Source organism: Uloborus diversus, chromosome 1 (genome assembly GCF_026930045.1).
Source record: "Uloborus diversus isolate 005 chromosome 1, Udiv.v.3.1, whole genome shotgun sequence".
NCBI classification, from domain to species: Eukaryota; Metazoa; Arthropoda; class Arachnida; order Araneae; family Uloboridae; genus Uloborus; species Uloborus diversus.
The window spans coordinates 261,201,878-261,224,431 of NC_072731.1; the positions used below are offsets into that span (position 1 = coordinate 261,201,878).

Here is a 22,554-nt window from a genome sequence, read left to right on the forward strand (position 1 = left end):
GAATCATGATACTTACAACAAAAATGAATAATGTAATCCACGACGGACGAAAAAAAAAAAGAAATTGCTCATGTTTTTTTAACTTAGATCCTACTAAAACCGAAAAAATGTGATAGAATCTTTAATGTTCGTTTGATGGTGTTGAAACTACCTGGGGTACTGGAGAGGGCTGTGACACACACGTTGAACCCCTTAGGATCTCTCTCGACGATACCCGGAATTTCCCGATCAACGTCCGTAGGTACAACCGTCCGTGGGTACAGCAGCTTCCCCAACTATCTAATATTATAGTTGGGGAAATCTAACCTAGCAGCATGGCGAAGGTTACCCTGATCCTAATCACAGCACTACGATGCTGCCAGGTTAAGTTTTGACCTCCCAGCTATGGGTAATTTACAGTTCAGCTGCTTTGAGGAGAGCTCAAATAAAAAAAAAAATTGAATTTTTGGCATCTTGAATTCAAATTATGTTTTTCGCAATCACGAGTGTGTGTATGTAGGCGTGTGTGTTTGTGTGTGGGGGTATGTGTATGTGTGTGTATGAATGTGTGTGGGGGGCTATGTGTATGTGTGTGTAGGCATATGTGTTTGTGTCTGTGTGCATGCATGAATGTGTGGGTAGTTGTGTATGTGTGGGTGTCTGTATGTATGCGCGTGTGTAAGTGTTTGTATGTGTGTATGTGTTTGTGTGTGTGTGTGTGTGCGTGTGTTTGTAGTTGTGTATGTATGCGCGTGTGTGTAGGACATGGATGCAACCTGGAGACGGCTTTCGCTAGAGGTGCATCATCGTGAGGAGCCGGTCCACGGTGATGGTGCGGAGGGTGGCGGTGGGAAAAATCAGCGTAACGCCAAAAACAGTCAAATGAGAACAATAAGCAATCGTGATTGCTCTAAAAAAAAAAAGATTAATTTGAATTTTTGGCATCTTTAATTCAAATTATGTTTTTCGCAATCTCGAGCGTGTGTGTGTATGAATGCGCGTGTGTGTGTTTGTGTAGGCGCATGTGTGTGGGTGTGTGTGTGTGTGTATGAATGCGCGTGTGTGTTTGTGTAGGCGCATGTGTGTGGGTGTGTGTGTGTGTGTGTGTATGAATGCGCGTGTGTGTTTGTGTAGGCGCATGTGTGTGGGTGCGTGTGCGTGTGTATGAATGCGCGTGTGTGTTTGTGTAGGCGCATGTGTGTGGGTGCGTGTGCGTGTATGTATGTATGCATGTGTGTGCGTGTTGTGTATGCAGTGCTGTGTGTGTAGGCGTTCGTGTGCGTGTGTGTATGTAGGCATATGTGTTTGTGTCTGTGTAAAGGCATGAGTGTGTGTATGCGTAGGATATGGACGCAACCTGGAGACTGTTTTGGCAAGAGGAGCAGCATCGTGAGGCCGGTCGACGCGACGGTGGTGCTGGCAGAGGGTGCTGGCGGGAAAATAAAATGATAGGAATTCAAAACAGTCAAGTGAGAACAATAAGCAATCGTGATTGCTCAAAAAAAAAAAAAAAAATGTTTTCCCACGATTTTGAAGAATGAAGACTTGTTTAATGTTATTTTTGTATTTTTAAATCTTGTTTAAGTATGTATGACTTCTTTCGAACCAAAATTTTCAACAAAAGTTAGAGTCTTTCTAATTTGCCTATTTTGTAGTTACCTAGTTGTGGCATCCAATTCGATATGATAATATACAGTACTTTAGTCTCCGCTTAATGTGATTGCGGTTTATGTTATCAATAGCTTATTATTATCAAAATAACTCGATCCTGATTTTCTCTATTCGTTTGTACGTGAAAATTAACGCTTTATGTGATCATTTCGTGTTTTTATGTTATCGGTTTTCAAATAAGGGAAGCTGATCTTATAGCGAAATTGCTTCATCTTCTCAAAGTTTCGCAAAAGAATGTTTACAAGGAAGCAAAAAAAAAAAAGAAAGAAAAATTAATTTGAAATTTGACATCTTTAATTCAAATTATGTTTTTCGCAATCACGAGTGTGTGTATGTAGGCATGTGTGTTTGTGTGTGGGGGGGGGTGTTTGTGTGTACGGGTTATGTGTATGTGTGTTTGTGTCTGTGTGCTGGCATAAGTGTGTGGGTAGTTGTGTGTATGAATGTGTGTGTGTGTGGGGGGGGGGGGTATGTGTATGTGTGTGGGGGGGTATGTGTATGTGTGTGTAGGCATATGTGTTTGTGTCTGTGTGCAGGCATGAATGTGTGGGTAGTTGTGTGTATGTGTGTGTATGTATGCGTGTGTGTATGTGTTTGTGTGTGTATGTGTTTGTGTGTGTAGGTGTATGTGTGTATAGGTGTATGTGTGTGTAGGTGTATGTGTGTGTGTGTGCGTGCGTGTGTAGTTGTATATGTATGCGCATGTGTGTAGGACATGGATGCAACCTGGAGACTGCTTTCGCTATAGGAGCAGCATCGTGAGGAGCCGATCCACGGTGATGGTGCGGAGGGTGGCGGTGGGAAAATAAAATGATAGGACATCAAAAACAGTCAAATGAAAGCAATAAGCAATCGTGATTGCTCAAAAAAAAGAATAGAATTCCTATTTGACGTCTCAAGACTTCGAGTCATGAATGGAAATTGCTCAAAATGTCCCTACAGCTTTTGATTTACCATAGACAAACGTTTTCCAGAATATTGTAGGAAAGTATGATGGATGATGAAACTGATTAAGTCGGATGAAGAATGTATTGATGGCCGGCATTCAGCCACCTACAACAAATGCTGAAATGAAGAATCGTTGGAAGTAAATAAACGTGGGTGAACAACATTGCTGAATTTAAAAGTAAAAAAAAAGATAATAATATTGACGAGCAATTTATATATAAGCTTCTGAAGAATGGTACACTACCAAACCTTGAAGGTTTAAAAAAATATGAACAATTTATCTTTTTAGAAATGTACAGAACAAAAATGAATGATGATTTTTTCATTTTATTTTAGAGCTCAGTGTGTTTGGTTCAAAAAATCTAGATTCATTTAAATTCGTGATTCGTTCAGGGCCGGATTTAGGGGAGGGCAGGCGGAGCTACTGCCCCGGGGCCTCCACAATAAATGGGCCCCCACAATAAAATTTTAACAAAATATCTTAACTTTCACGGGTCAGCAAATTTTACGTTTTTTCTCTCCTATAAATAATAATAATAATGTAAAAAAATAAATAGCAGCAACTTTAGGATGTATTTACTATTAAAGTGCTGATCGAAAATATCGGATATATACATATATATCAAAATATTCGGATATTTTCGAAAATATGATGATCTTTTCGAACCCTGATTAGGGGCCTCCACTCCCCCAAATCTGGCCCTGGATTCGTTTATTATTATCAAATTCACTGTGGCCGAAAGCACTAGCACAGCCAGAATTACCTTCTTCAGGGGTTTCTTTGATCAAAAAACCTTCTGGAGATTTTTCTTTTTATTTAACAGTACCTTCTAGAGAAGGTTTTTTGATAGAAGAAAAGATACCTTTGTTCAAAAATACCTTCTGAAGGGGTATTTTTGGTCAAAACAGCCCTTTCATATGCATAAACAACTGCATTATAATTTGCATTTATGTTACAACCAATGCCCCTGGGGGGTGTTATCATCCCCCCCCCCCTTCGCTGGTCTAAAGCAATCACATCAAGCGGAGACTTCTGTATTTTTCGCCTACTGGTAAAATGTGGTAACCTACTGGTCGCCTACTGGTAAAAATCCCGTGGACCTGGAAAGCTTTTTCTTTTGTTTATTAATTTTGAAATATGAAACTGGGCATAAAAGTTAGTAAGTTTATTAGCATGCAAAATATCAAGCGAAAAAAAAATGCAACAATATAAAAATTTAATTAAAATTAAAAATTTTGAAATCTAAAATAAAAATTTTAAAATGCTCCATGTGACTCAATTTTTGCTCTTTTCTTAAACAATTTGCATTTTATCAAAGAACAGAACATTGCCAAGAACTTTGGGTATCCATTTAAGGATTGGTCCATTATTAATTGCGTAGTATATTTTTTCGCGTAAAGCAATAAGTTTTGTTGCGAATATTACATAAAAATCAAAACTTTAATATTTTTAAGCAACATAAAATTCTTTTAAACCTTAATGCATACGCAGTTTTATCAAACTACTACCAAAGTATCATATTCTGAAATTTGAAGCATATCGAACAAAAATTAAGTGTCTAATTTCACCTACATTTCATGATCTTCGTATTTTATTACCTCCCGAAAGATATTTTCACGGTAACTAAATATTTGACATTAATACCAATGAAAGAATTTATTGAAACTTAGTTTACATGTGTGACACTTAGTTTTACTTAGTTTTTCGACTTTGTTTACATGTTTTACACCCATTTTAATGGAAAATACGCTATGTTTACTTTTTTTTAGACGCATATTTTCGCGATAAAACATCAGATCAACCAGGGTTTTTTTTTTTTTTTTCAAACGATTCAGCACACTTCATATATTGTTACTTCCACGGAATAAAAAAAAATCCTATTTTTGTCCGATTTGAGCTGTATTTGGAAGGTCCACGGTCCCTTTAAGTTTCAAGTCTCCGAAAGAGAAAAGTATACCTTTCGTTAATGACTGAGAGGGAGAAATAAAAAAACTCGCCCTTACACCGTTGCTATTTCTTTTTCTTTTCGGCTCTCATCCATCGAAGCATTCAATTCGACGTTTTCTGGAGCATGACCTCTCTGCTGAGCGGCTGCGGGTCAGTGGCGCCTCCGTCAGCCACCAGGTGGCAGCACTACGGTTGTCTTCGCGGGTCCATCACTTGCTCTTGAGGCATTCCGACGAAGAGTTGATTTGGACGCGGGCACACTTTTCTTTTTTTGGATAACATGGATATCAAAGAGGAAGATCTTGGGGATTCACAGGTTAGTCTTTTTTCTTTTTTAAATTTTGGAAGCGCAAATGAAATTTTGCAATATAATTTTTAGCTGTTTTTTTGTGGGAGGCTTCAATTCTGTATTGGAGCGAAAAATGAAATTAACGTAATTTGATTTTTTTTCATCTAGTTTTTCGGCACTTGTTATTTTTTAAGGGGGGTTGGGAATATGCTAATGAAAATGCTTTACCCCGAAGAACTTGTAAATGTATACACACATTTTAACTAGGGTAATTTTAAAACCATCAGAAGTTCACAAGTGTTTAGCGTTTTTGCATTTAATTTTTCATATTTTATTAAAAAATTTGTTTTGACAATAATGAAGCATAAGAGGTGGGAAACCTTTTTTACAACTGGAAGCCATATTTAAATTACGTTTGATAAAGAGGTTGTATACATTGCTCAATCCATAAATACAACTTCTTTAGAGTTATTCTAGGTTTTGTATAGTTTTATTATTCTATTGTTGCATTATTCAGAAATTGTAGAAAAACAACATTAAAATGTATATTTATTATTAGTAACTAGTGGCACCCGCACGGCTTTGCCCGTAGTAGGAAATTAAAAGGTCTTTTGGTTCGCCTGTATATTTACAAATAATTTATGATGAATTTATCGCCAATTGGCTTGCCCATATTACGGTTCCACGTTATGATAACTTGGTAATTTACTCGTCCATCTTATGATAATTTTGCTCGGGAAAATGTTCTTAAAATTGGAACAGAAAAAGAACAAATTCGAATTTTCGAACAATCGCTTCGAAGTGCACACCCCCATGCTACAAATTAATTCTATGCAAAATTTCATGAAAATCGGCCGAACGGTCTAGGCGCTATGCGCGTCACAGAGATCCGGACAGAGAGATTTTCAACTTTATTATTAGTAAAGATAATAAAGAAGCTTAGGTTTCGAGTTTCAGTTGTGAATGATTCGCCAACCTTCATAAATCATAAAAAGCTTTGTTATTTCTGAACAGTAAACCGGCCAATAAATGAACAGCTCGCAGTTTTTCTTTTTTTTTTGAAAAAATGTTAAAAAAAATTCCTCGGATGAATTGATAGCAGTAACTTCCCCCCTACTTTTCTAAAAGGAAAAGGACTAGAAAATGCTGTGTTTGCCCACTGGGTTGGTGACAATCATTTACTGCATTAATGCACTTTTCATCTTTTCAATAACCCCCAAATTTTTTTTGTAAAGTACGTTTATTTTAGAGCGGAGAATTTTAAGCTGAAATTAAACATGGAAAAATGTTTTAAATATCTATGAAGTTGGTTTTATTTCACAGCTACTTTTCAACTGAAGTGAAACTCTGTTTTTCCAAATTTGCAGTCACCAGTTGCAGTACTCAGCCGACGATATATGGTGTTAAGAGGGCTGTTCATAAATGATGTCACACCTTTTTTTTAAATAAATCTGATCCGCTCTCTCTGTCGCAAAGTGTCACACTTTAACTTACATCCTCTCCCCCCCCTTGTCATATGTCACGCACTTTTTCATCATCAACACATTGTTATAAACAAGGACGGATCCAGAAATTTCTCAAGGAGGGAGCTATTGTTTTTTTTACTTCACCTCTTACTATGTATCTGATTTGAATTTGCTTGGGGGGAGGGGCTGTCACATCATTTTTGTTTAGAACAACTACAATATAGAAGAGATTTAACCAAGGCGATCCTATTCTTTTCCTTTTCCGTTGAAAGTTTCCCAAAATTGTGTTTTAGAAATTCAATTTCGTGATAATTCCGGGTTAATGTTTCAAAATCCTCTCTCCCTAAAGTCATCGAAGGTCGTCTAAAATTGCGTTTTTTAAAACTCCAGTTTCGAAAAATGACTGGAGGATAGTCACTCCTACCATTCTTTCTCCTAACACCCCCACACAGATGTCTACAATCTGGTCTTTAAGACTTAAAATTTTGAAAACACCCCGGGGAAGGCCTTCAAACTTCTCCTCCTACAAGGTTGCCACGCCAAAGGGACACCCGAAGAAACAGGAAATGAAAAAATCAACAAAAAAAAAAAAAAGGAAACATCAAGGGAATTTTGAAATTTTCCTCAAAAACCTGGAAAATACAAGATTTTTTTTTTTAAATTTAAAATTGCAAAAATCAATGTCCAAATATATAAACTACCAAAACATAAATAAATAAATAGTTATAATAGTATTGATAATATTAATAAAGTTTAAAAGTAAATTAAAATAAAAAATGGTAATTTTGCTTCTTTTTAAAAAGTAAATATTGAAATGTTGATCATAAAAACAATCTTTTTATTATTTTATTTAACATGTATCTTGAATTTCATAATAATTTCATTTTACACTTTTAGGTCCAAGTAATAAATGGTTAAGAGAAGGTTTTTTTTCTACCTTGCATAAAAAGTTAAATATATTCAATCACCATGCTATCATTTCAGTTATTACAAATTCTTATTTATTTCCCCTTATTTATTTATTAAAATATTTATTGTTTCAATTTTATTTCCTGTGAAATTATCAAGACATTAATTTTCTTTTTCAAACATCAGTGTTCGCTCGTTTGTAATGTGTCATTTTCATACAGGGAAAACACAGGGATTTTTTTTTTACAACATTGAGTGGCAACCCTGTCCTAGTATCACGAAATGTAGGCTTTTATTGCCTTTTTGAAACTTCAATTCCGAAAAGTCTTCGAGAGGGAGACTCGAACCCCATTCCTTTCATTGACGTCATTAAAGATGCCGTACACTTTTGTTTTAGAACTTCAATCCGGGCAGGATCCCTCAAGGAAGGAGCGATCGTCCCTATCGGCCCTCCCTTGTATATAAAACTGTGTGATGTCTCACTTTTTTTCGCCCCCTTCCTCCCCCATGTCAGAAACTCATAATAGGGAAGTTTTCGATTTTTCAATTTTATTTTTATATGATAGAGTAACATATATGAACATCATAGGTGAAAAAATTTTTGCGATAAGATAAGTAGTTTTTTTTAAATTAATTTTTAAAGTTCATGTGCTTGTGACGTCAAATGGCATAGGAAGTGACGTCATGCGCTCTTCCGATAGGGGAGAAGCCGAAGGTCACGCAGTCGACTTCGAAGACGAAACGTAAAAGGCTTATCTCCTCGCATTTAACTCCTCGCGTTTCTGGAACATTAAACCTCTCATCCTCTCGGAAATATTCGAATATCATCATTGATGTTACATGAGAAAGATTATTTAGATTGTGCTTTAACGAATCCGGCCTCCATAGTGTGTTCAAAAGGATTATTGAATTTCTAAAAAATAAAAATATCAGCGCGCTCAAAATGTCCCTAGCGAAAACGAGGGATCTTCGGCGGAAGGCTGCCCATTCGCGCCGTCTGACGTAGGCTCGTGACGTTTCAGAAGAGCGCACTTTTGCGCGTGGATTTTTAAAAATTCATTAAAAATCAACTACGGTGTTTTAAAATTCGGCGATGGTGAATTTTTTAGTTTTGAGGGTCAATTAACAATATCCAATAGCCAAAATATGAACATTTAATAGGTTGCAACTTCCCTATTTCACGCCAACCACCCCCCTCCCCGTCAAAGAGCGACATCCTTTGTGGACGTCCTCTAAGATTTATAACGAACCTCCCCAAGGAACTGCGCCACTGCGTATACACGTAACATGAAAGTAGGATCCTGCCATCACAGATCTCTCATGAGTTTTTATGTTAAATCGCTGTATGATGATGTAAAAGATCATTCATTTTCATGATATCTGCTGTCAATGACAGAAAATTTCACGATTTCATATTGCCAAATTGCCACAGAAAGATTAATGACGGCAGTTCATCAGCGACTCGTAAGTGCCAAGATATTCCAATTAGTTACGGACATTAGAGCAAACGCGCTCGAAGTTATGCTTCGGAGATTTCTTGGCGCAATCAGAGTCAGTGATCTCTCTTCTAATTTTGTGAGCATGGAGTTCATTTACAATCCTATTCAAAATGATATGAAAATTTCATAATCTGAAGCATTTTTATTGCTAATTGCCAAGCGCAAAAGTGCCATTCAGACATAAAAACTGCAATATAAGCCATTGTAATGAGCATGAAAAATGCAACGGAACTTTTGAAGAGGATTAAAAGTGCTCACCCTTACAATGTGGGGTCGTTTCCAAAATTTTAAAAGTATTTTTTCTGAAAGAGCATGCCATTAAATCAAGATTTAATCGATGTTTTGAGTGAAAATGCATTTTTGAAGTGAAATGCATTTTTGAGTGAAAATTTTTTCGCGAATACAATACTTCCTGTTTTGTATTGTATCCCACGACTTTACGAATTCATTTATCCGACGACTTTGATAAATAAATGTATTTACTTATGTATGGGCGTAGCTTTCGAAATAACATTATTGAGTAATAATCATTGCCACGTCCCCTCCCTTAGATGAATTTTAAATGGTTGACCAGCATAAAGTAAAAAAACCATTCAAATCTGCTATTGCATAACATGTAATGATTTAAACGAGATTCTTTACGTCATTTTCTCCATCTGCAGTCCTTAAGCAATTATAGAACTTCATTTTGAGAGAGGGTTTTTCCTTTAGACAGTAGTAGACAATTGAATGTTAAATTTCCATCTCAATTACTATTCTTCAAAACTTTGTTAAATGATTTAATAAGTGTAGTTATTGTTCTTAACTTATTCGGAGATTTTAGTAGGGGAGCTTCTGATCTTTCATTTAAAGACAACTTAAAATAATTATTTTATGAAGCAAAGGGCATACGATTTCTTGATTACAACACTCAAAGAGCGGATGTGTGCATCACATGACTTCCTTTTACTCCAATTTAATGTCATTTCCCCATTACTGGCAATTTTAATGTCATTCAATAGTTTACTCTCTAAATATCACCAACAGTGGCTAAATTGAAACAGATTTAAAAAAATAATAATAATTAATTAATTTGAATTTTGACATCTTGAATTCAAATTATGTTTTTCGCAATCACGAGTGTGTGTATGTAGGCATGTGTGTTTGTGTGTGTGGGAAGGGGTATTTGTGTGTATGAATGTGTGTGTGTGGGGGGGGGGTATGTGTATGTGTTTGTGGGTGTATGTGTTTGTGTATGTGTGTATAGGTGTATGTGTGTATGTGTTTGTGTGTGTGCATGTCTGCGCGTGTGTGTGTGTAGTTGTGTATGTATGCGCGCGTGTGTAGGACATGGATGGAGACGGTTTTCGCTATAGGAGCAGCATCGTGAGGAGCCCGACGACGGTGATGGTGCGGAGGGTGGCGGTGGGAAAATAAAATGATAGGACATCAAAAACAGTCAAATGAAAGCAATAAGCAATCGTGATTGCTCAAAAAATTGCGAAATTTGCCGCCAAATTGGCGACCAAAAGACTGGCGATCTATCGCCAAGTGTCCGCCAAATTATAACACCATTTGAGTTTACATCGAAATTAACAAGAATTTCCCCCCCAAAAGGGGCAAAAAAACCCCTTTAGAAACACCCGAACGCAACCAAAAGGGGAGGTGCACAACTAGACCCCACTAGGAGTCCACGTATCAAATTTCAACTTTCTAGGACATCCCGTTTTCGAGTTATGCGAGATACATACACACATTCGCACATACATACGTACATACGGACGTCACGAGAAAATTCGTTGTAATTAACTCGGGGGTAGTCAAAATGGATATTTCGGGTGTCTGTACGTTCCTAGGGATATATTCATGCGTGGTCGGGTCGAAAAAAAAAACTCAACATTCATTCGGGGGTGAGAAAAATGGAAATTAAGGCCGATTTTAGTAAAATCTTTTAAATCACAATTTGACTCTTCATCTTTTAAAGCTGGGGCACTCCAACAGTCTCCTTCTTGTTTCAAAGCAAAATATTTTTGAGCCCGTTCTAAACAACCTATGTAAAAACAATTGAGCCTTGATTGTTCACAATTGAATAAAGAATCAATGCAAAACGTGATTAATTTTTTTAAGATTATTAAAATTGATAGAAAAAAATCCAAAGTATCGCGGACATGCTTTGAACCATCATTACAGTGAGGATGACCAATGCCTCGATTGATTTTCCAACCTAGCAATCACATTAGCTGCAAATGTTTTTGCTTCAAAATTAATTACAAAACCCTCGACGAAACACCAGTTCGTTGCATCACAAGTTATAAACAATGGGGTCGTTTTCAAAATTTTAAAAGTATTTATTACTGAAAGAGCATGCTTAAAAACATAGGATCGTTAAAAAAATTACTTAAATCGGTGCGCTTTCATTATTTATGCTTCTGCCGATGACATCACAAATGATGAAATTTGTGCCATTTAGTGTTGCCATTCACAGAACAAAATATTTAATTCACAACTTTACTCACGTGTATTGGCAACGATAGGGTTGATAACAAGGGTAGAGCGCAATTTTAATTTGCTTCTTGATTATCATAACGTGGAAACGCTGTAGAAAGATGCGCCAAAGAGCATCATTTGTGACGTCATCAAGACCACGCCTTGTTTGAAAAATCGGATAGTTTAAAAAATAACTGTTGGGAAAATGAAAGTAGTTTCTGGGTCCATGTTATTTTTTTTTTCGCTTATTCTATCAATTTCAGTGACTAAAAGTACTACTTTTGACTGAAAGGAAACAACCCCATTTATCTTCCGTCTGTGTGTAGTATTACAAGTATGTTTCAGCTTTAGCCGGTTTTCGTTGACCATGACAGTGAAACTTATCGTCTTAGGATGAAACTATTGAGGAAGTTCCTAAGGAATAAGGAAACATTTGGATACTATTTTGAAAGTTGAGGAAATGAACCCATTTTGGTTGGAAAGGAAGTAGTGCGAGTTTGAAGTTTTTTACTATAATTAAAGCAAGCAGAATGTTAGTGAAGATGTGCTTCTTCTTTACTAATAATAAAGCTAAAAGTCTCTCTGTCTGGATGTCTGGATCTCTGTGACGCGCATAGCGCCTAGACCGTTCGGCCAGTTTTCATGAAATTTGGCACAAAGTTAGTTTATAGCATGGGGGTGTGCACGTCGAAGCGATTTTTCGAAAATTCGATGTGGTTCTTTTTCTATTCCAATTTTAAGAACAAAAATATCATAAGATGGACGAGTAAATTCCGAAATTATCATAACGTGGAACCGTAACATGGACACGAGCCAATTGGCGAGATACGAAATTATCATAACGTTGAACCGTAACATGGGTACAAGCCAATTGGCGAGAAAATTCACCATACATTATTTGTAAATATACAGGCGAACCAAAAGACCTTTTAATTTTTCTATTACGGGCAAAGCCGTGCGGGTACCACTAGTTTGAAAAAAAGAGAAAGAAAAAAAAACTGCAACTACAGTAACTAAATTGTCAGTTTTCTGTGTATTTTACTGACTTGACTACACCGAATGCTTTAAAAAAAAAAGAAAGGGTTTGTTTCTGAAACTTAAAGTTTTGGCACATGGGCGCCCATATGCAAAATTTTAAGAGAAAGGGGGGGGGGGGCTTAGATATTTCTCCCATGGCTTAGCAGGATATTTTTTCCATATAAACCGATTTTAGTACAGATTCGAGTTATTAAAATTTGACGTTTTTAATAACTTACTAATTAACGGCTGGAGAAGAAATGTTTTTACATTTTTGCAAAGAAAGAGTACTGAAAGCAAGGAAGTTCTAATTTGAAAGGGGGGGGGGAGGTTAAGACCCCACTTGCTCCCCCTATACGGGCGTCCTTGTATTTGGCTACCAAAGACTGCAGTTTTCAAACATTGTTTTTTATTATTTTTTGAAATAATGTGTGAATGATTTACAGTTAATTTTTTTCAAGTTTTTAAATGCTATAGCTTTGCATACATTTCAGACTATAATTTCAAATTTTTTCTTCTCAAGAAAACACTAATTCATCGAAACACTTTAAAAGTTTTACCGCGATACGAAAAGCAAGCAAAAAATAAATAAATAAATAAATAAATAAATAAATAATACAGGCCGAAAGAAATGTGCACGGTTGTAATATTGAATGAAACGTAGAAACGTAGAAGTTAACAAGAAGTTCCGCCCAGAACTAAACGAGTCTACTTTTCCATAAACCAATATCGACTTTCTAGTACCTGATCAATATTCCCAAAATTAGTTAAAATCACAAAATATTTCAAACGTAACTTTTTAACATTTAGCCTGATTTCTACAAATAAAATATGCCTCTCTCAGTTGGAGAAATAGATGATTAAAAAATTAATAAACGAACAAATAAAGCAGTAGTCTAACCAAGGCAGCTAATACATTTTTTCATTAAAAAATTATTTAATCGCTTTCAAAAAGAAAATAAAAAAGAATGAAAAATAATAAGCTCATCCACTATAATATTAAAATCTGTTCGCGTCCGTCTGTCTGTCTGTCTGTCTGAAGATCGATCTTCTCGAGAACAGCTGCGAATCGAGAGTCAAACGAGATACCGATCAATTCGAAATTTTCCAAAGAAAACAATAGGACCAATCTCGTAATTGTGCGACTTTAATTAGCGGAGATAGTAATTAAAACGTTAATTAACATAACGTAATTCAGGAATTTTTATTTCTTTCCTGTTGCCATTTTGCATATGGGTGAGCAAGTAAAATTCTAATAATTGTTTTAAAAGAGATTTTTTGGCTGCTGTCCAAATCTTAAAATAACGTTTCCATCTAGAATTTCATTTTAAATTAGTTTAAAATTCGCAACTCCAACGAACTATAGGGGGCACTGAAGTCACTGTCTAATGGCGGACTTAAAAACTAAAACAAACGCACATGGTAACGAAGAAAATACTAAAAGTGTTGTGATTTTTGTTCGTACGTATGATTTTTTCGCTTTATTCTTTTTAAATTAATTTTCAAAGTCTTGTGGATATTCTGGCCCACGTAGAAAGAAATGAGAATTCAAGAAGCATTACTAAACGTCAAAGATGAATGCAAACTACGTAGTTCGTAGTTCTAAGCAGCTATTTCCACGATGTTGAATTCGATATTTATCAGTTCTTGATAAAACTAAATAATAATTGTGGCCTGACAAGAACAACAATTAATGCTAGAAAATTCAATATGACATTACAAATTGTTATCGAAAGAAGATGATACTTTTTTGCCTTGCTTGGCTAGCGCTTATTGTTTTCCATTTGTAGCTGAGTTATTTCTCTCGAATTCCCGAATCGGTTAATTTAAAAATTTTCTGTTTCGATTTTTCTAATTTCTGAGTTACGATTTAATTGTGTCATGTTATGCAAATCATCAACAAAAATCTCACGGATATATGGTGGTAGTTTTCTTTTCAGTTGATTGACCATTATTTCTTTTCACTTATCGAATTCTGTAATCTTACTACCATTTTATTCCACTCATGATAAAAATTAAAAATGGTTTAACTAAAAACGCGAAATCTCGCCAAGGCTACTTTGCTCGCACTATACTAAAACTATAACCCTAAACAAATTTGGCGAAACCTTTCAGCTTCAGCTGAGAATAAAAGGAATAAAGTAAATTCTTTCTCGGTTATTCATTTTGTTCTACGATAATATATTCAAGAAAATATTTTGCATACTGTCCATTCCAACTAAATGCTGCTGTAAAATATGGTAAGTTTAATTAATTTAAGATTAAAAAAACTCCCATATTCTTACAAATTCATACAAAACAATAAAATTTTTTACCTTGTATAACGTTATCCAAGTTTGTTAATCCAGAATTTTCGCTTTCACCAATTATTAAGGAAATAATGAAAACTAACATTATTTTGAGGGGATCGAGAATACTACTAAGGGACGAACTAATTTCTGTAGCTGAAAGCAAACTAAGACACATCGATTGCGTTAATAAATACTCAGAATAAACTGCCTGTGTTTACGTCAACAGACACACATGGAACGCAACGTGGCAATGTTTTAGTTTCATTTGCAGTTTTGTAAATCACCGCAAGGTAGCGTATTCGAGCGCTGGAGTTCCGAATTGGTTGCTCTATTCGGACAAAGTTTTTATTTTATCGTCTGCCCTTTTTTTATATTTTTACATTCAACGTTCTTAACTCTTTTCAGCATATGAAAGTTGTTTCTTTAGTTATGTTTATTAATTGTAGTGTAAGTTTATCATTCACCGGCCTCATATTTTGGTACATTTAGGATGTGCGACTAATTACGTTTATTTTGTTGGACTTTTTTCCGTCACATGGGTGAGTTTTCGAATTGTAATAACTCTCTTTTTCCTTCCTGTTTCTATTTTTGAAATTCAGTTTGTATCGTTAAAAGAACGTGTTAAATTAAGATTGTTTGGATTTCTTTAAGTGAAACAGAGTTGAACAAAAAAGATTGTTTTTAAGGATTTTAACTAAAGCTAAATTGGAATCTGATGACTTGGTATTAAATTAATGCTTATTGGTATTTATTTAGTCTTAATGCTTTAGCTTCACGTAATCAACCAAAAAGTGTGTGTCATTTTATGTAAAAATTTGATTGTAATTGTACATAAATATTTCAGATATAGTCTATCAGATGTAATTCATTCTAACGTGAGCACAGACACAGATTATAGTTGATAATGCATACATTTTCATCTTTTTTGTGTTAATTGAAAATACTCGTAACTTGTATCATTGATAACTATGATTAACGTTAAAGAGATTTTTGCCAAAAATATGCTCTACTGTTGTTTTGCTAACCTTGCATTACGCGTATTAGTTTACTCCTTACCGCTTTAGAAACTGACGTCAGAGTAATACAAAAACATCAATTCGACATATCTTTCATTTTTTAACTAGCCCGTGCAACGCCGGGCACGCAGCTAGTTAAAATAATAAATTTTGTCAAAAGAAATCATTTGTTTTTACCCTGTTGCCAAAAATAATTAAAAATGAATAAATGTTCTTTCAAAATAAATTGAAAACAACAAAATGTCAACTTAAAGAAATAATTTTTATTCTCAAAGAAAAAAAAATCGTTTGCGCATATCTTTATGTAGAAACATAAAGGACTCCGAATTTCTCCGCCAAAGACTGAATGCGTGAATTTTTCACTTTAGCGTGAAACTAAAAGCAAATCATACTAACAATAATTATTTCAAAGTAAAATCCATGGCTGCGAAGTCGGAGAGGGTCTCATTTTGGAGTAAAAGAGTCGGCTTCGGAAGTCGAAGGTTTTAAATGCAAAGACTCGGAGTCGGAATCAGTCATTTTCCCTTAAAGTCAGCAACTCTGCCATTGTTTGTGGAGTCGGACTTATTTAAGATAAAGGAGTCGGAGTCGAAGACTTGAAATTTTCAAGAGTCGGAGTCAGTCATTTCCCCTCCGTGGCTAATTTTTTGCCGAAGCTACGGAAACAGAGTCGGACTCGTGGAGTCAGAGACCAACTAATTTCCGGTAACGGGAGTCGGATTCGGAGTCGACTGCCGAAATATTCTACGAGTCGGAGTCGGGTAATGGTCACCAAGTGCTATTTCCAACAAAACTTGTTAGAAGTAAATTCGCCTTTAAGTTCGGGATCTATGTCAACTTTTAGTTTCGCCGTAGGCGCGTTTGTTAAGGGATTTGAATTGTTCAAAATTGAACGGAAAAATGTTCAAATCAAAAAGATATTTTCGATACACGCTCTTCTTCAAAAACGTTTTACTAAAAAGTTTATTTGCAGCAAACTCCCCTGTAAATTCGGGATTTATATTTGCCTTGAATTTTCGCCGTAGACTCTAACGTTAAGTTTTTTTGAACTGTTCTAAATGGATCGAAACCTTGCTCAACTCAAAGAATGAAATATGGGAATGAGATGTCCTTGCCGAAATTTTTCGAACAAAAAAAAAAGTTCGAATCGGACTATTCAATGAAAAGTTGTTAGGTGTGTTTAGGGGGGGGGGGGGGCAGACAGACCGACGGACAGACATTTTCCTCAATCTCAATACCCTCCAATTTTAACTTTTTGATATCTATTTAATTATTATTATTTTTATTCTTTTTTTTTTGACTTTTTTTCGTTTTCCGCGATATTTTTAAGATGCATTTAGCCTTCTTTCATGCTTTATCTTCTTCCTTCGACTTTTACTATGAAAGTAGGCTAAAAAATTGTTTCATATGTCACTCTGAAAGTCCGAAATCTGGTTTATGTCGGAATCAGCCCGTAAATATCATCATTCACATACCAAAGAAATCAACGAAAGACCGCATATTTCCAGTGAGTTGACAGTGAAAGTCGACATTGTCGAATTTCGGTCTTTCACCGTAAAATCATTGATGTTCAAAATATAATGCCTTTTCTGATCGCATGGAAACTTCAACAAAACAATTCAATACTGTAACAATGTAGCAACTTTCAATAAAGTAAACAACGTTTGCGGAAAAAAAAAGTAAAATAAAAAGGAATCAATAAAAAGCGAAAAATTTTACTCTTTGCCAGATCAAAAGAGAGAGCTCCTGACGAAATCATTTTGAAAAAGAAACATATAATTTTTGATTTAATTGAACAATTGAACTCGAGACTAAACAACTCCAGTAGTTCTAGTTAAGTTAAAAGCTCCGAACAACTTTCATCTTACGCAGGAAAATCCGCTATTTTGACTTGTGTCGAAATTTTTAACAAACGATTGTATTTTCACTACCAACTTCATTAAGGAGTGCTAGCGCATTTTTTGTGAATGCCTCCATTTAATGAAGTCCTAAGAAGATGTGACTGGACTAAATGGAATCCTTGGTAAATTTCGAGATTTCTTATCTTTGTCTCAACCCCACCATACATACAAACATAAATACTTCAATCTTCGAGTTGAACCGAACCATTGCTTCGGTCACTCATCAGGTCTGTGCTAATTCTATAGTAGCTACCAGTTTGTTTGCCACTCTTGGCTTCCTTAAGAGGTTTTCCATCTCCAGCTCAATCACTTTCTATGCCGGGCTAATGAGTGCTAATAAGCACTAAACTGCTGTCCTCGGCTGGAAATGACTGAGCTGGCGGTGTATTTCATGTATTTCTGTCTTAGCCCTAGCTAATGGGTGGTAACTTACTGAAAATAAATAAGTTTGTTTAAAGGATAATTTTTGAAAAATGAGCCGAACGCTACTTCTAGTTGCTGATTAAAAAAAAAAAAAAGTAATCTTTGATTGAAGTGCTAGATTTAGGTTGATGGTTGGTTTTGTTCACATTAGGATTCATGTTTTAAAATTGTAAAGAAATATAAAAAATAAATAAATAAATGATATCAATGTTGATGGACGACGAGGGAAATTTGTTTTTGAGTTCGATTCGATCCGCCCATCAAGTAAAAGCCAACAGATTGGAAGAGGTCAATCGAGGTCAAAAGCTAAAACGTCTTCGATATATCCTCGCTCAGTCAAGCAAGTCGAATTGCTTGACCCAATATTATAAAGAAATCATAATTTAAGCCATAATCTCAGCTCTAGTTTCAGATTTCTATTGTCTGTCGATGTGATTGCTTCAAGCTTGGCGGGAAACGTGACGTAATAACTTACGGAAAATGCATTCCTTGTTCGCATTCGGCAAAACATTCGTGAACTCAGTTACAGTTAGATTGGGAATTTTGCAGGTTCTTCCGTTTTCTGCCTGAAACCTTTTGTCAAACGAAAATAGACATTCTAAAACCAGCAAAGTGATTTTCATTGTTAGAAAGTACTTGAACGTTATTTCCTATTCCATATCCATACCCTTCAAGTCAAGGATGGGTATAAGGACTTTTAATGTACGTATTAAGGATGCCGGAACACTTACTGAATCTGAGGCCTACTACCTTAAGAAACTCAGCCGAATGTGTTTGGATTTGTTCTTTTTGGATCTTTTGTGAAACAGTTTGCTTTACCGCTTCGGCTCACAGCACCGACCTATTTTCTAAATCTCAGAACAACGGAATCGTCTTTTAATGGAATAAATTGCTATTGTGTTCTTTAATATTGAGTAGACGATGAATAAGCAAAACAAACGAAATGATGTCAAGTTTTTGCTTAATTTTTTCTGAATTCAAAGGTGTATATTAGGATGATGATCATTTCAACAGCATAAAAGTTGTAGATGGTCTCTTCAAAATAATTGTAAAAGTGACGGATTTTCAAAAAATATCTGTATATATATTTCTTCCCAATATAGCCCCTCCCCCCCCCGCCTTTTTTTTAAACATTCCAAAAGATAAATAAATACATAAATCAGCTCTTTTCTCTTTTTACTTCCTTTTACAAAAAAAAGGAAGTATTGTATTCGCGAAAAAATTTCCCTTCGAAAATCGGCCTTAATTTCCATTTTGCTCGCCCCCGAATGAATATTGAGTTTTGTTTTCAACCCGACCACACGTGGATATACGCCTAAGAACGTATAGACACCCGAAGTATCCATTTTGACGATCCCCGAGTTAATTGACAATAACGTCTTTGGCGTATATTTCTATCGCGTTTCCACGTTATGATAATCAAGAAGCGAATTAAAATTGCGCTCTACGCTTGCTATCAACCATATCGTTGTCAATCCACGCGAGTAAAGATGTGAATTAAATATTTTGTTTTGTGAATGGCAACACTGAATGGCATTTCATCATTTGTGATGTCATCGGACAGAAGCGTAAACAATGAAAGCGCACCGATTTAAGTAATTTTTTAAAAATATTAAACTTAAACAAATTATTTAAAAAATGGTCAGATCCTATGCTATCCTATTTTAAGCATTCTCTTTCAGAAAAAAAATACTTTTAAAATTTTGGAGTCGACCCCATTGCTCATTTTTTGGTTCCTCTTTTGATTGATTTTTCCTCTCATTATACAGACACAAGAGTAGATATATAATAAGATCACACATACGCCAAACTGCCAAAAAGTATTACAGGGGACGCTACTTTCACCAAGTTTCCTAAACTTTCTTTTCACTGAGTTCTGCAAAAATCTACTTTGTATCCATTTGCCCTATTTCCTGAAGCAACGCCTCAGGTAAATTCAAGCTGTTCTCATAATCGATTTCAGTTTTTTTTTCTTTCTTTCCGTTTCGAAAGTGTAAACAAAAGGCACGCACTCCAGTATCATAGGTATAATTTTTAGCGTGAAACTGAAACTATGCCAGGTAAGAAATTGAAATCCCGTGCCGAAAATATACAATCGGCTGAGTGTTTTTCTAAAAAAAATCTTGGAAATTAAACCATTAGGGTGGTTTTTTGTTCAATGCGTCAGTTTTGCTCGATTTTGTGAGAAAAATACACTCCAAGCAAAGTAATGGGTACAAAAATACTCCAGATGTTGCCTTAAACCCGTAAAACTATAACTGCTAGTAAAAATAGTCACTGCTGTGATTAGGATCTGCTTAGCTTTCACAACGCTGCCAGGTTAAGTTTGCCCAATAATAGGTAATAGCGCATAGTTCGAAAGAGATAGAACTCCATTATTTTAAAATATACAGGCGAACCAAATGACCTGTTAATTTTCAACTACGGGCAAAGCTGTGCGGGTACCACTAGTATCAAATAATTTTGAAATTAAGGTCCGAAAGCTACTCTCTATTGCAGATTTTAATGTGTATTAACTAAAATGTAGGGGAAGCCCCACATTTTAAAATTCCGTGCAGTTTGATAAATGACATAAAACAGTTTTCTAATGTCACATCATCAATACTTACTCAGAAGACATTGTGCTAATTAATGCATTTCTAAACGTTTGGTGCAAAAACAACATGAGCTATTTTCTGACTAAAAATGTCGACTTGGCTTCTGCTCTCAGATTCAATTTGAATAATCACTTTTCTTTTTCTTTCTTTCTTTCTTTCTTTTTCTTTTTTTTTTTTTTTGAGCAATCACATTGCTTATTGTTTTTCTATTTCAATTTTAGAACATTTTCCCGTGCAAAATTATCGTAAGATGGATGAGTAAATTACCAAGTTATCATAACGTGCGACCGTAACAAATGCGAGCAACATAGCAAATTGGCGAGAAATTCATCATCCATTATTTGTCAGTGTACAAGCGAAAAAAATGACTTTTTAATTTTCTACTACAGCAAAGCCGTGCGGGGTACCACTAGTTACCATATATAACGGAGGCGAAATGCTTCTTGGGCCTATATTTAGTTCATGCTGTAATACTTTCAGCACTGGTCAGAAACAGCTCCGCGTGAAATTTACAGCAGAGTTGATGGCAACAGCGATGCCCGTATCTTTTGCTGCAAAATAATTAAGATTATAAAAGAACCACGTTTATCCGGCCCCTATTTATCCAGATTTCTGGTTTATCTGGATTAAATGTGTAGAGTTTTAAACAAAGTTATTGCTTACTTGAATAATAATTTTAAACTATGACAGCAGGAACGGAACTATTAATACGCTAAATATTCGTTTTTCATTTTGATTAAACGTACAACCATTGCATAGAACGTACAGTAAAGTCGTACATAGAACGTACAGAGATCCTGATAGACAGAGAGATATCCAGACTTTCAGCTTTATTATTAGTACAGATAAAGAAAGATAAAAATAAAGAAGACAAAAAAAAAAGCGAAAATGGGAAGAAAAAAAAAATGGGGAATTTTATAAGAAAATTTTGCTACTTGGGGTGAAATTTTTTTTTCAAGAGACAAAAATATTAGAGGAAGTTGATTCATTTTCTGAAAATATTAGTGGAAAAATAATTTTTGAATTTGGGGAATTTTGCTAGAAAACATCGCTTTTTGGGGAAAAATTGGAAGGGAATCGGGGAAATCTGGATTTGACCATCTGGCAACACTGTGGGGCAGCGGAGCTCAACTTGCCAGAGGTGGACAGTAGTATCGCTTCTAGCAAATATTTTGTCACTTAGAGTTCAGTTGCAGTGGTGTAGCAAAGCGTGAGCAGCTTATTTTCTAAACTAAATGTAAAACTCTGATACTCTAGTATTCCAGATAGTTTTCGGTGTTAAGTGAACGAAAAAGTATGAAGGAGTGCTATGTTAACCTTCATGGTTCAAATGTACTCTGAATGACTACTTCTGTATCAGTCAAATAATGACGCATCTATTGAAGATCAGCCAATGGAAACAAGCCATTTGCCTGTCATTTTCTTTTCAAGTTACGTGGTGCCATTGCCGCTTCAGGAAAATTCCTCCGAAAATTGTTCCGAGGCACACAAAATTTTTGATATTGCTAAAAATATAGAACGTTATTTTCAAATTGACAAATTTCATTGTTTTCCTCATAACTCTCGACAAGAGATCGAGACGTTTTTCCCAAATCTTCTTTACTCTGCTCGATTGAGTGGAAAAACGGACGGACCTCCGAAAAACCATTTAGAATATGGGTCGACACGGATGATAGCTTCATCTGTACGGTTTGCAGTTGAGACATTTTCTCGCTCCAAAATATGGCGTAGAGTGGCTGAGTAACTACAACTTCGGCAAAATAGAATAGTTCACTTTTGTTGAAATTTTTTTTGTTAAAAAGAGGCTGTAAAAGCTTCTAATTAAATAAAATTTAGAAATGGTAGCAGCTTTACGTATAGTAACGCGGCATTTAAGGGTTATTCCACCGTCACGTGCGGGACAAAAATACGCATAAATTTCATTGACATTTCGTCATATCTCTTAATATTTTAATGAAAGAGGCGTAAGCCATTTTTTTAATCTTGACATTTGATTCAAAGATACTAATGACACAGCTATATTTTTATTGAACAATTTTGTTATTTGAAAAAAAAAAATTACATGTGTCACGGGCGGGACATCCAAAGTCAACTACTGGTAACTTGCTTATGAATAAGCTCATATTTTTGCTCT

General features: G+C 35.4%; 1 protein-coding gene across 1 annotated transcript in view; it reads left to right on the forward strand.

The window, feature by feature from the left end:
- Positions 1-4,826: 4,826 nt before the first annotated feature.
- The window catches only part of LOC129220415 (tetratricopeptide repeat protein 39B-like), a 114,980-nt gene continuing 97,252 nt past the window's right edge, over positions 4,827-22,554 (forward strand). The window contains exon 1 of the mRNA XM_054854838.1: positions 4,827-4,862. Coding sequence (XP_054710813.1) covers positions 4,827-4,862 — 36 coding nt within the window. The remainder of the gene's footprint in view (positions 4,863-22,554) is intronic.